General features: G+C 33.5%; 2 protein-coding genes across 3 annotated transcripts in view; one reads left to right on the top strand and one right to left on the bottom strand.

Annotated features, from left to right (window-relative positions):
• Positions 1-2,908, top strand: part of LOC144448331 (polypeptide N-acetylgalactosaminyltransferase 2-like) — a 56,866-nt gene extending 53,958 nt beyond the window's left edge. For both annotated transcript variants that reach the window (XM_078138533.1, XM_078138541.1), the window contains exon 15: positions 370-2,908. In XM_078138533.1, coding sequence (XP_077994659.1) covers positions 370-525 — 156 coding nt within the window. In that variant the 3' untranslated portion in view covers positions 526-2,908. The remainder of the gene's footprint in view (positions 1-369) is intronic.
• Positions 2,909-10,146: 7,238 nt separating this feature from the next.
• Positions 10,147-12,714, bottom strand: LOC144450540 (enhancer of rudimentary homolog). The gene is made up of 4 exons (XM_078141188.1): positions 12,652-12,714; positions 12,066-12,153; positions 11,105-11,225; positions 10,147-10,307 (listed from the first exon to the last, which is right to left on the bottom strand). Exons 1-4 carry the CDS (start codon positions 12,652-12,654, stop codon positions 10,214-10,216), a joined length of 306 nt encoding a protein of 101 aa, XP_077997314.1. The 5' UTR covers positions 12,655-12,714; the 3' UTR covers positions 10,147-10,213.
• Positions 12,715-12,759: the final 45 nt, after the last annotated feature.

The raw sequence follows: 12,759 nt of genomic DNA, 5'->3' as shown, positions 1-12,759 counted from the left end.
TCAAACGACATTAGTTTTAGTCTGTGTCTAACTTAGTAAGCTGTAACCTTGATTGCTGTTGTATTCTCCCATATTTAGTATGAGTGGATAAGAGGCCTTGTCATTGCAAGTCAAAGGATGTTAGTGAGAAAAAACAATTATGTCACAAGTATTTTCATATTTTCATGTTTGCTGTCATCATTATTAAGCAAACACTCATCAACGTCTCATTCTCATAACTTTGGTACAAATAATAAAATTATTGTCTTGAATTCCAGATATCATATCAGTTGGTGATTAAATACATAAATATAATCACACATTACTATTTTTTTTTAATGTCATTTAAAAAATGACACCTACATATAATATTATTTCATCTATCAACAGAAATGGAGTTATAAAGACAACCTAATGAAACACCAAGCAAGTGGACTTTGTTTAGACAGTCGACTGGCTAGAGGTATTCAGAGTAAACTAATGGTGGGTATGTGTGATTCAAGTGACCAATCACAACGATGGGATTTACAAAGACTTGCGATGTAGGGAAAAGTGAACCATCCAATAACACACAGATAAGATGCTGAAACTGTGATGATGACTTGTCATTTATTGCATTACAAGCCAACGAATGCAAGATAGTCTTTAATTGGCCATTTAACAACTATGTACCAACTTTACGGTTTCAGTGGCCAATCAGATTTGTGTTTACATCAGGACAAATTGTTGTTTATTGCATTACAGTCCAGTGAATAGACAGTCTTTGATTGGCCAGTTAACAACAGTGTGCAAACTTTATGGTTTAATTGGCCAATCAGGTGTGTGTTTGTTAATACATCAGGTGGTTGTTTGAAAACATTTACATACATAGGAGTTAACAGTTTCGTTACTTCACTGTCTCTAGAGATTTCTCTATTTTAATGGGCATGATTTCTACAGCTCTACAAAATGTTACTCCCACCATCTTGGAGTCTGCTAGGTCAACAAATTCATTGTCGGATCATTGCATTCTGTAGTGAGCACTTTAAAATCCTCACTCTGACTAACACAAAAACGGATTTATTTTGAATACCATCAGATGTCAGTAAACAGAGAGATCAGCTTTGTTTTAATACTTCAGGAAATTAGGGCATTTTCATAAACAATTTTTTTTTTACATCACATAAATTTCTAAACTCCTAAATGCTTACTACCTACAGATAAATAGTCATGAATATTCATTGTTCATTGCATACATATGCATGATTGCTGAATCCACAAGGCAAGACCCTTTATTTCCTAGCTGAATTGGCGCTCCCCTTTTATGTCAGAAAAATTGGTGATTATATCATGTATGACATTTTTTTCTGTAAATTGTCTTTTAACATCAATATTTCTGACATTTAATGGTGATCATATCCTGACAGAGCTAAAAGAGTAAAAAAAAAAGACTAGAGGTATCGGTTTGTTTATAATGTCACATAGAAATATCAAACCAAAATGTTTGATAAAGATATTTTTGAAACTTTAATAGAGATCGTAGATGTCTCTACTTCCTTATCTGTTTAAAACTTGTAGAATTTTTAAACTGTGTCTTCCTTGATTGTGTGATTCTTGTCTATGCAGAATATGTCAAGTTGAGTACACTTTGTATTCCAGAATTCCAACAACAAAACATCCCTAAAAGCCATGCAGGAAAAGTTTCAATGTATTTAAGTGTAACATATTTATAGTACCATACTCTGTTCAGCTTGCTCTTCATATGTGAACATAAGATGCTATTCAAGGCACACATGTATGCAGTAGGAAATAAGGCAGAAACAAAATAATTGTGTGTTTCCAATAACACGACCTCAGAGAATAGGGGATTTATTGTTATTTTATTTTATCTTTTTAAATTATTATTGCTTCGATCCAAAACCAAACGAAATGTCAGTCAGAATACCCCTTCTGTGACCGTTTGATGAAATATGTACAGACATCGATGGGGAAAGAAAACAGACATAAGCTTGTAAACATGAAAAGGTCAAGAAGACAAAGAATATCTTATCCTTTTTGTTTTAAATGTTTAAAAAACATTTAGGGTTGGCGGCTTAATTAAACTAGCGTTGGTTACAATGGGTTATTGGAAACACACAATATTTTTTATTTTGCCTATTATTTAAAATAACCATGTTTGCAGAATGCATATGCAAATGTTTCAAAGCATTGCAGGCCATAAATGGAATATTTAGTATAGTGGGATGAAATGATAAATGTATATCTATGATTTTATCATAATGCAATCATATTAATTTTCATGCCATTGAAATATTTTGAGTGGAGTATATATTTATATACACATACAAATTGTGTCTGAAAATTACCAGTAGCTTGGAGTATCAACATTTTTTTAATATACAGAGGATCTTTACTCAACTTTTATTTATCTCCAAGGCTTGATTGTTAAAAGAATATTTACTAAGATTATGTAAATATTTTCACTAAAGATGGTGAGTTCCATACAAGTTGACAAACTAGAATAATCTAAGAGCTTGTTGTTGATTGGCAACTTGCTGCCTTTCAAACTACAAACAGCCAATCAAGTACATCCTAGTTAACAGCACTTGACTGAAAGATTAATTACATGTGACATTCTGTTTGATGTATTGTTTATGTAATTGGCTCTGACTTTTGATCACATGACTGCTGTTACTAGGAGACTGTAAACAAATTGTAAATGTGCCTTCTCTGTTCAAAACATGACATTTTTTTGACTATTGTAAAACTTTCTGTTTTCAGGATGATTATTAATTGTTGTTTAATTGTAGGGTTTCAATTGTAAGTTTCATGGACTCTGCTTGTTGAGTTCTTTATGTCAGGCAGGACTTTCAAACAATTATTTATTTCAGGCCTATTAATGATCAACATCTCATGAAATTGATTGTTTTTAGGTTGATTGTATCTTATCTTTTCTCTCCCATCTCACAAGCTTTTATCGATCTAGTACCATTTAAATCATAATTCTGGTAGAATTTAAATTATATGAAATTGGACAAATTTGTATAATGATGATGTGCAATTTTCAATGAGTTGAATTTACACGCACACACACACACACACACACACAGACACATAGACACATACACATAGACACACACATACACAGACACACACACACATACATACACAGACACAGACAGACACACACACATACACACAGACTCACACAGACACACACAAACACACACATTGACATGCATTGTGTAATTATGTTGTATAATTACTACTGAAATAGAAACACAAAATTTATTTTATTTCATGTCATATTTCAAACCTCATCATCAAGTTCTAAAGTTAATTTCACGATATCTCTTTTTTCATGCATTTCTTAACATGTTTGAAATTGATGTATATTTCTACATTAAAAACTAAAGATCAATCATATTCTGTATTGTATATAAAGCAGTAGACACCACTGTCCAACACTCCACCTTTCATGTCCAAAACTTATGTATAGATTTTACTGATTTTATTTGTATAATGGTACAACAGTAAATTTAAACTAATTGTCTTTCAAGATGTTTGATAACATATCATACATCAACAGTTCATTAATTTGTATTTCAATTCTTTCAATATCTTTCTATCAGAATTTGACTAATAATTAGTCCCCAGTGGTCATGATGTCATACATTGGGACACATCCATTTCAACTAAACCTGGCACAAATGTCAGATACTATAGTTCAATATGTACAGCACTTTATTTCATGACCTTCATGATAGTTCAACTGAATGGCCAGCCTATTTATTTTGTCATATTGACATTCAAATTATGACTTAGTGAGTTGAAATGTTGGGAACTATGTCGTCGACGGAGATTTGTTTATTTTGTAGCAAAGCCCCCTACAAAAGTTTGCTAAATTTTACATTCTTCAAGTATGTCATTTATCCTGACATTCCTTCATCCTCATTCTTCTTTGCCGTTGAAATTAATCATCACAGATGGCACTTTTTACCCAGACCTCTAAAGCAAGCACCTATAGAATGCCATATGCAATGAACAACAGTGAAATATACAACTAGTCTTACAAGTCAGCTGCCTACAATCTTAACTTTTCACTGACATATTTCTAACAAATGACTGTTTTCTGTATTTTATTGATGATGTGTTATTGTTTGAGTCACTTTTACCATGTCTCCGTACTCCTATTGTATCAACTGTCAGTACTGAGTTATTTAAAAAAAAGAAAGAAAAAAGAATAAGATATTTTGACTTTTAAAAGAATTTGAAACCTTGAGAGTACTGCAGCATAGATTTTATTCTACAGAGCATTGATGATTATTTCTGAGAGTTTTATGTATATATTGTGTCGTAATAAAACAAGTGTGCAATAAAAAAAACAGCCAATCTAATGTAATAGACATATGAATTCCATTTTGTCAGGTATTTTGTGTGTGTGTGTGTGTGTGTGTGTGTGTGTGTGTGTGTGTGTGTGTGTGTGTGCGTGCGTGTGCGTGCGCGCATATTGGGTTGTGGGTTGTTGAGCGGTTATCTCATACGCCACATACCTCTGCAGCCTGGGTTCGAACCAGGTTTGATTGATTAAATTTACCATGTTGTAAGTAAGAAGAGTGTTGTCAGTTTGACTCTACCGTAAAACTCAGGTTTTCCCCGGGTACTCCAGTTTCCTCCCACACTAACACTGAACCAAAGGAGCCTATAAATGGGACTAGCTCCCATTGGTTATTCGATAAATAAATAAAAGTGTGTGTGTGTGTGTGTGTGTGTGTGTAAGTACATATGTGTATACGTATGTGTGTGTATTGATGGATGGATGGATGGATGTGTGATACATGTTACTGTATGTATGTATGTATGTATGTATGTTGAATGCGATACACACAGGATCAAATTAAAAGACAAATTTAAAAACACACAAGGTCAATGGAAAATGGATAACAAGGAGAACAAAGGAGACCATGGTTTTTGTTACAAAATATGCTTTGAACAGTGTGAGAACAATGGATTAGGTTAATGACCTCTTTGTAGCATAAAGTACACACCAAAATAGCAGACCAGGTGATCCGTGTATAGGAAAACATCAAGTGAGGTATTTTAAAGTCCATGTTTGAATTATGATTACAATTAAGGTGTGATAAACACTTGTCTGGTAGAGAAAATCTGGATTCATCAATATTTGAGATTAACACTTTGATGGTTCAGTTGATAAAGACAGCACTGATGCAAGAACATGGAATCATATGCCTTTGTTATATAGTTTACTTTGCATTTCAATGGATTAAAAGTCAAAAATAAGGGTGGGGTTTAGAGAATAACCCCGCTCTAATTTGAGAATTATACTCTATGACTCATAAACATGTATCACGCAATCAACGAAAGAAATCTAAAGTACAATGAGTGAGGGCGCTATTGCCAAAATGAGCTGATTTCCATGTATTTTTGCCATTGCTTTTTTTTAACTTCAATCTAATTGATAAAATTTGATATAAAAATGCCTACATATAGAGAAACTGAAAAGAATGGGGAGGTTATATATTAATCAGATTACTGACAAGAGAAAACATTTTAGCAAAAATTGTGAAATTGAGAAAAGAAATACTACTATGGTTTAAAATGAAAAACAAAATGATTGCTAATTTTTTCAGAGCTAGCAGTGACTGCGATATTTGACTATACAATATCATTGTTTTCATATTCATAACTATTGTTTTCATATTCATATTCTGAAAGATTGACTTATACACATGTAATTACTGTCAATGTTGTATATACCAAAACATCAGGATTGTTTTAATCTGAATTCAGTCCACAACCTTGTCATAGATATCAGTTGTAATATTTTTCACAGACACACAGCAAATTTGTAAGTATGTCACTCATTTCTTGTGGGGGTAGGATTCAAAATTAGTGTCAAAATAATATGAACTACAGTGACCATATATGGATGAGGATTGGGTATTTATTTTGGATTTTTAATCTATAACACAATTTTATCATGGCTTTCTACTTGATAAATCAATGTGAAACAACATAGACCAAGTCTGTGTTTGTAACTCAGGAAATGACAAAAGATTAATAATTGTGTAAAATCTTTACTATTGTACGTACAATAATAAACTGTTGACACATTTTTTAGCTTTTCGCTATGTATTGAGTTACAAACAAGGTCTTGGAATATGTTGTTTCATATTGATTTTTCAAGTAGGACGCCATGATAAAATTGTGTTATACGGTAGATTAAAAATCCAAAATAAATACCCAAACCTCATCCATATGGGAAAAAAATTGTTTAGTTGAACATTTGTCCATAATTTGTTATGGTCATAAGAAAGAAAAGTTTCGGTTATAGTCACTTTTTAGGCTGTTTTGAACATCAAATTGTAGAGTGTGATAGATTGTGGTTGGAGCCTCTTGAAGCTACTAAGGTATTAAATGTAAAGCCCCCCCCCCCCCCCATGTTTGAATACTACATTCTTTCATCAATGCTATCTGATGAATGGAGCTCCACAAAGATAAGATAACATCATTCTTTTTTTCAGGACCAACTTTTTTGTGTACATAAGTAACATATGCTGGAATGGACAACTATTATTCTCATCTAAACTATTCATGGTAACCTGACATGGGCCTTTAAGGTGTATGTCTGACAGCCTTGACTACAAACGATGAGAAAGTGTGCAAAACAGAACAAGGAAATTATCATTTAATTTCTCACCTGTTTCACCAGAAAATCTTACACTAAATAGAACTGTGGTAAAACGAATTATTGTGTAAATCTAATAGATTTTAGTTTCTTTTTCTTTTATTTATTTTATAAATTTGGGATTCGTTTCCAGCTTTTTTTGACTCTGTGAGTAAAAATTGTCATTACAAATTACATTTACTTTAGAAAAAAACATACAGTAAAGAAAAGGACTCCCAATAGTCAGTGCTTATCAAAAGTATGGTAATTAGGTGAAAAAATAATTGTGTTTTTGATAACGAAACTAGGGTACGTAGGTTGGGAATTTATTTTATTTTATTTTACATTTTTAATTGTTTTTATTCTTGAAAATTATTGCTTCGACCCCCAAACAAACAAAATGTCGGTCAGAATACCCCTTCTGGGATAGTTTGATAAATATGTACAGACATTGCTGGGGAAAGAAAACAGACAAGTATGAAGGTCAAGAAGACAAAGAATTTCTTCTTTTTTAGGTTGAAAATGTTTAGGATCAGAGGCTTAAACTAGGGTCGGTTGGGTTATCAGAAACCCAATTTTTTTTTATATGGCCTAATAGTTTACCTGCAACCAACTATGTGGTTTTTTGTATCAAATTAGAAGTTTGGGGAAGGAAATCCTGAACATGTTAGAACTTAATTATTGGTGTGGTATTTCAGTTTTGAAGCCACTTAGCTGTTTGGTCAAGGTTGTCACCCATCAAGATAGCACTAAGGTTGTCACCCACCATGATAGCACTAAGGTTGGTTTGCACAGCAAAGTACTTGACATGCAAAATATACAGCTGAGTGAATCAATACAAATATTGAACATTACCTCATTGATTGTATGACACTGTAAAATGTAATCATGGGTGGAGTACAGATAATCTCTGAAACTCCGTGTTACTACAGTTAGTACTAGTGGATGTTATCGGAGCTAAGCCCATGACTGTATTGTAGTCTATGAATATATTGTACTAATTTGATTTCAACCCTATCAACAATAATTTACATGGTGATATGATAAATGTAGATGGTCAGAGATAGCTAAACACTCTCTTCTCACAGCTCTCACTGGCTTTTTGACCAAGCCAGTTCTACATGTACAGTATTAGGTGTTTAGTTTAAGCTCTTATGTAACCAATGAGGACACACCCTAAAGGGGATTAGACTTACACTGTTGACTGTCATTCGTGCCTTTTTTGCTACAGTTTACCTAAAACTAAAGTCGTTGCCTCGCTCCGATCCGGAGCAATACTATAACTGCGTACTGATTGAACAGCGAGTGCCGGACGCACAAGCGACAGTCGTCCATCCCTTTGGCAGTCACAGTTCTTATCAGTACACATTAGTATTCAGTGCTACGGAGGGAGGCATCAACTTTGTTTTAGATGAAACATAGCAAGGCATGAATGACTGTTGACAGTCTAGATTAGACTATGCAACAGCTACTTGGTCAAAGAAAAATTATGATGGCTGACGGAAGTATACAAGATAAGATTATGACAAACATGGCCTCCTATCTCTTGTGTTTTGACACAGACAAGTAACGTGTTACTTGTCTGTGGTTCTGACTATAAGTGACACCACACCAAGACAGCATCACTAAAACACACAACTATAACATGGAAACTCACAACGATTTGTCAAAGAACAAAACACCCTTTATTTCTACAAAGAAGCTACAGTACAGTACTTCAAGATCACATGGAATGGTACAAGTTTTAAAACTACAAATTTGGTTGGTCAGTTTCTGACAACATAACATTATAACATGAACATAAACCAATGAAAGATAGTATTAGTACCTATCCCATCCATGAAAAGAAAAGCACCCTCTAGAAATCTTGCCTAATATCTACCTCACCATTCAAGAAACCATCTCTACATTGCTACATACACACAATTCCAATATTCCTACTTACATATTGATGTTCCGGCTAAATGAAGCAAAAGTTTGATTTCCATTCCTCCTTTGATAGTTTTTTTGAACGATTTGCGTTTAGATTTTGACAGGTTTGGTTTTGGACGTTGCGTAAACAGTCAGCAAAAACTTGCCATAATATATGGAATGTGTGATGTATGTTTGTTCCATTTATAAAAAAGACAATTACTGATAAATTTCAAGAATACACTAGATGCATTATTTGTATGAAAACAAACCTCACAAAACCATCAAAAGAGGAATCAAACAGAAAACAGTGACAAAACTTCTGTTAAATATATAGAATGCTATATTGGTAGAGGACTAGTGAACTTTGTGATATTCTCATGTTTTATAGATGTTCTGGAGACAGCTCTATTGCGCAAACATATATCACCTATTTTTCCTGTTCCAGTTTGTTTCGTACAGTTTTTGACTGTGTTCTTTTACATGGTAAAAACTTCCCTCTAGGACTTGCATGTACATATGTATTACTTGCGACTTCATCAATTTTTATATGACTTTCCACTATACCCATGTGCTCACCACTATCTAGAAATTGTTCATAAAACTGACCATAATTTAGACCACAGTCGTTCACGATGCTAGATGTGCTACACTGTTAACCACTCATCACTGCAACAAGATGACTTTTCAGGGTACTTCCATCACGTTGGTTACAATGAAACAGTCTTGAATATGCATTGTGAGTGCGTGTATGCATTTCATGATCTATAGCTGTATGCAAGCCATTGGACTTAAACTGACAAGAGTCTGAGATGCACCATTGTATGTATAAATGAGCCTCAGAGGCAAACGTTTATATAGAATTCTACTACTGTGTTGTTGAGAATGTAAGAAAGATGGTTCCAGCTACGGGTTGCTCTTTCTACTAAGTCAAAAGCCAGAAGGTTAAATGATAAAATCTGTATGACATAAACAAAATTTGTGAAATCATACTTCTATACTTTGATACAGTTTGATTCCAGACACCTACCAGTACATGTGGGCAGTGAATATTCAGAACAGTACAGCAATCTGCCAATATGCTTAGCTAAGAAAAGAGTTTTTATAAAAGAACAGATAGAAAATACTAAGATAGTCAAAAGACACATATAATGATAATATTAACAAAGAATAATACAGACTAACTACTTTAAAGAAATTCTATTCTTAATCATTATTTTGTGATCATAAAGGCAAATATGGTCATTTCAATTTCAACTATGGTTTCTGGTTTCTAAAACTATTTTTCTTGGCAATTTTTGTAATTAAACGAAAACTATTCATACGTGGGTAAGAATACTGATGTGTCCTTAAAACATAAGACCCTCTTATCCTTGATATAAAAATACCATAACCCTATAAACAATTGAAATGTATAGTACAGTGCCTGTTGATGTCAAAATCAGGGTACAGATTGAAAAGAGATACAGTACACAGCAAGAACAATTCTGCAATACTGCAAGTAGAATCTACTTAAAATTAGAGAGACAATATATGTGATTAAAAGGATCACAAAATAATGAAATATTTTCTAAACCCCCCCCCCCCCCCCCATGACAAAATAATTGAACTTCAAGTAGTTTTATAGCATCTTTAACCCTGTAAGTCTTGGTGTGATCACTTTCCAGCCTGTCTTCTTAAGAGTACATAGATTTTTTCTTTCATCCAGTCTTTATTGTATGGTGCATATGTGTTGGTGGTTTTTTGGTACCTGCAGTTACAATATAAGAAATATACACAGATATGAAGCTGATATTTTCAAAAAGCAACAAAATGAAAAAAAACAAACCCAAGGGATGGTAGCTCAATAGAGAAATACAGCCATGATAACATCACTCTCACTTTTGTTCCCTTAAAAGGCCCTGTTTAGATAATAATAATAATAATAATAATAATTTATTGTTTAAAGACCACTACACAAACATGTCTCAGCGGTCTGAACATTACAAAATGAGAAAGACTAGCAAAAGAGCAACAACAAAAATCTAGCATAAGAACACAAGTCAATGAATAGTTTAAAAGTGTCTCTAAAAACAAAATCGGATTTAGAAATTAGCAATCAATTTAAAAACATCAGCAATAGCATTGTCGGAAAATATACGTTTTAAGACTCTTCTTGAAAGGAGCAAATTTCTCAAGTAGTCGAAGCTCAAGCGGAAAACTATTCCATAGTTTAGGAGCATACACACTGAAAGCCCTGTCACCATACATTTTAGAAGGTTGTTTTCCATGATCTAGATGTCAGATAGAGCTACATGTATAGAAAAACTTGGTCCTGGACACAAGAATGACCGTATTTAATCATTGTATGGCTTCAATGAATGGATAACACTTAAGTCTAAAGTGACAACATGGGATTGAAACATAACCCTATTGAGGTTTGATGTCTTGCCTGTATTTCAAACAGTGTTTTTCTCTCCAATACCCAGCTACCTTCCCAATCATCTCATCACTAAATAGTTAGTCATTTCATATTCACACTTTTCCTGACACTGTACATGTACTTACACAAGACAGCTAAGATCTGCAAGTTGATCAATGAAGTCAAAGAGCTGACTGATATCATATGTAATAGAAGGACTATTTGGGTTCATCCTCTTCAGATGTTCTTCATAGATTTTACACACACCTGAAAATAAAGCACAAAAACTTGTGTGAATTAAAATTGAGGAATTTTCAAAACCGTATATTAACAGTAATTTTCAAGATGAAAGTGAATTTGGAAATCAGTACAGGATTACACAAGGGTTACTTTCATATTCTTGTATTATTTTTCGCATTGAAAGTACACTGTACAAGAAACACTAATAATAACAAGTCTGAAATCTCAGTTTCTGGGAATCTTCATCTAATTCTAATAAGAATGCCAGTAATAATATATGAAATACCACTTTAGTTTGATCATTGATGTTAGAGAAAGACTTTCTTCAACATCTATGGTCTAATCATAGACCCTCCACCCAGGTGGAGGGTCTATGGTCTAATCTACACTTGAGTTAGCGGCTAGGGAGGGGTATCAATGCACTTCTGGCACTGGTTTCTTTTCTATTTTTTAGCATTACACTTTACAGATTGGGTAGCCCCATAACATTACTGCAATCAAATATAACATACACTTGACTACTTTTGTCCAATATTGCTGTCAAGATGAATTTTGTAATTTAGAAACCATGTTTACACAATTCATAACATCTGTGTATATCTCTGCATAGTATCCCAGGTTTTAGTGTTGCATTGTAGTTTGTATAATTATCAACATGAGAGCAATTTTCTAGAATATGTTGTGAGAAATCATACTTAATAGGTAAGTTGTTACAAGCTAATAATATTAGACAGTGACAATATGTAAGGGTACTGTGTCGAATCAGTAAAAAAACCAAAGCAAAATGTAATGTTACAATTATGCATACATGTACATCTATAAATACCACCAGCTGTGATTGAATGAAAGGACTGTATTTGGACCTACCTTCCATACACTCGTTTACAGTTTCATAATCTGAATATGTTCTTGTCTCTGCCTTCCTACCAGGTTGTACTAACAGAATTGTATGTGCCTAAAATGTAGAAAACATTGTAGTTAAATTGATTTCATCAAATCACATCTATTTGTATATACATGCACACATTTATACAAATTTTATAGAAAATAGAAAGTCAGACTCATAGTGGATGTCCGATGTATGGAGACTACCATGAAAAAAACCATGACTATATACACAGTACAAAATGATCAGCGTAAAAGAAAAATACGTGATAAACATGCTGCCTGGTAATCTGCTGAATGGGAAACAATTTTTATTAAATATTGAAGCCTTTTCCTTCGTGGTCTATGGTATATGGTATGGTCCTCGTCTACATGAGTTGCATGAGCAAGCATGGCCGACAAAAAATACAATTTTACTCGTCGACGTCACCCATTCAAATATTGCTTGATGTACAATTTCTCGCTCACCACACTTTTTAGTCCGGTAGCAATCGCCCTTAAATCATCTTGGATGCAATTAGCAACCGTAAATCTAGTTATATATTACGTGACAGCACAAAATACTAACCATTTTCACTTCGAATGTAGTGTGCCTTCGATCTCTTCTTCACCCAAGCTTACTTTTGCTATGCTAACAGCGCCACCAATGACCAGATTCTGTGCGCAGGTCATTACG

The sequence above is a fragment of the Glandiceps talaboti genome, chromosome 2 (assembly GCF_964340395.1).
Source record: "Glandiceps talaboti chromosome 2, keGlaTala1.1, whole genome shotgun sequence".
Taxonomy (NCBI): Eukaryota; Metazoa; Hemichordata; class Enteropneusta; family Spengelidae; genus Glandiceps; species Glandiceps talaboti.
The sequence above is the reverse complement of the archived record's forward strand: the minus strand, read 5'-3'. Positions and strand labels throughout refer to the sequence as shown.

Coding starts and splice junctions, on each gene's coding strand:
- LOC144450540 (XM_078141188.1), bottom strand. Junction 11,226..12,065: donor TGTAAACGAGTGTATGGAAG/GTAGGTCCAAAT, acceptor CTTTATTTTCAG/GTGTGTGTAAAATCTATGAA. Junction 10,308..11,104: donor GCAGATCTTAGCTGTCTTGT/GTAAGTACATGT, acceptor TTGTAACTGCAG/GTACCAAAAAACCACCAACA.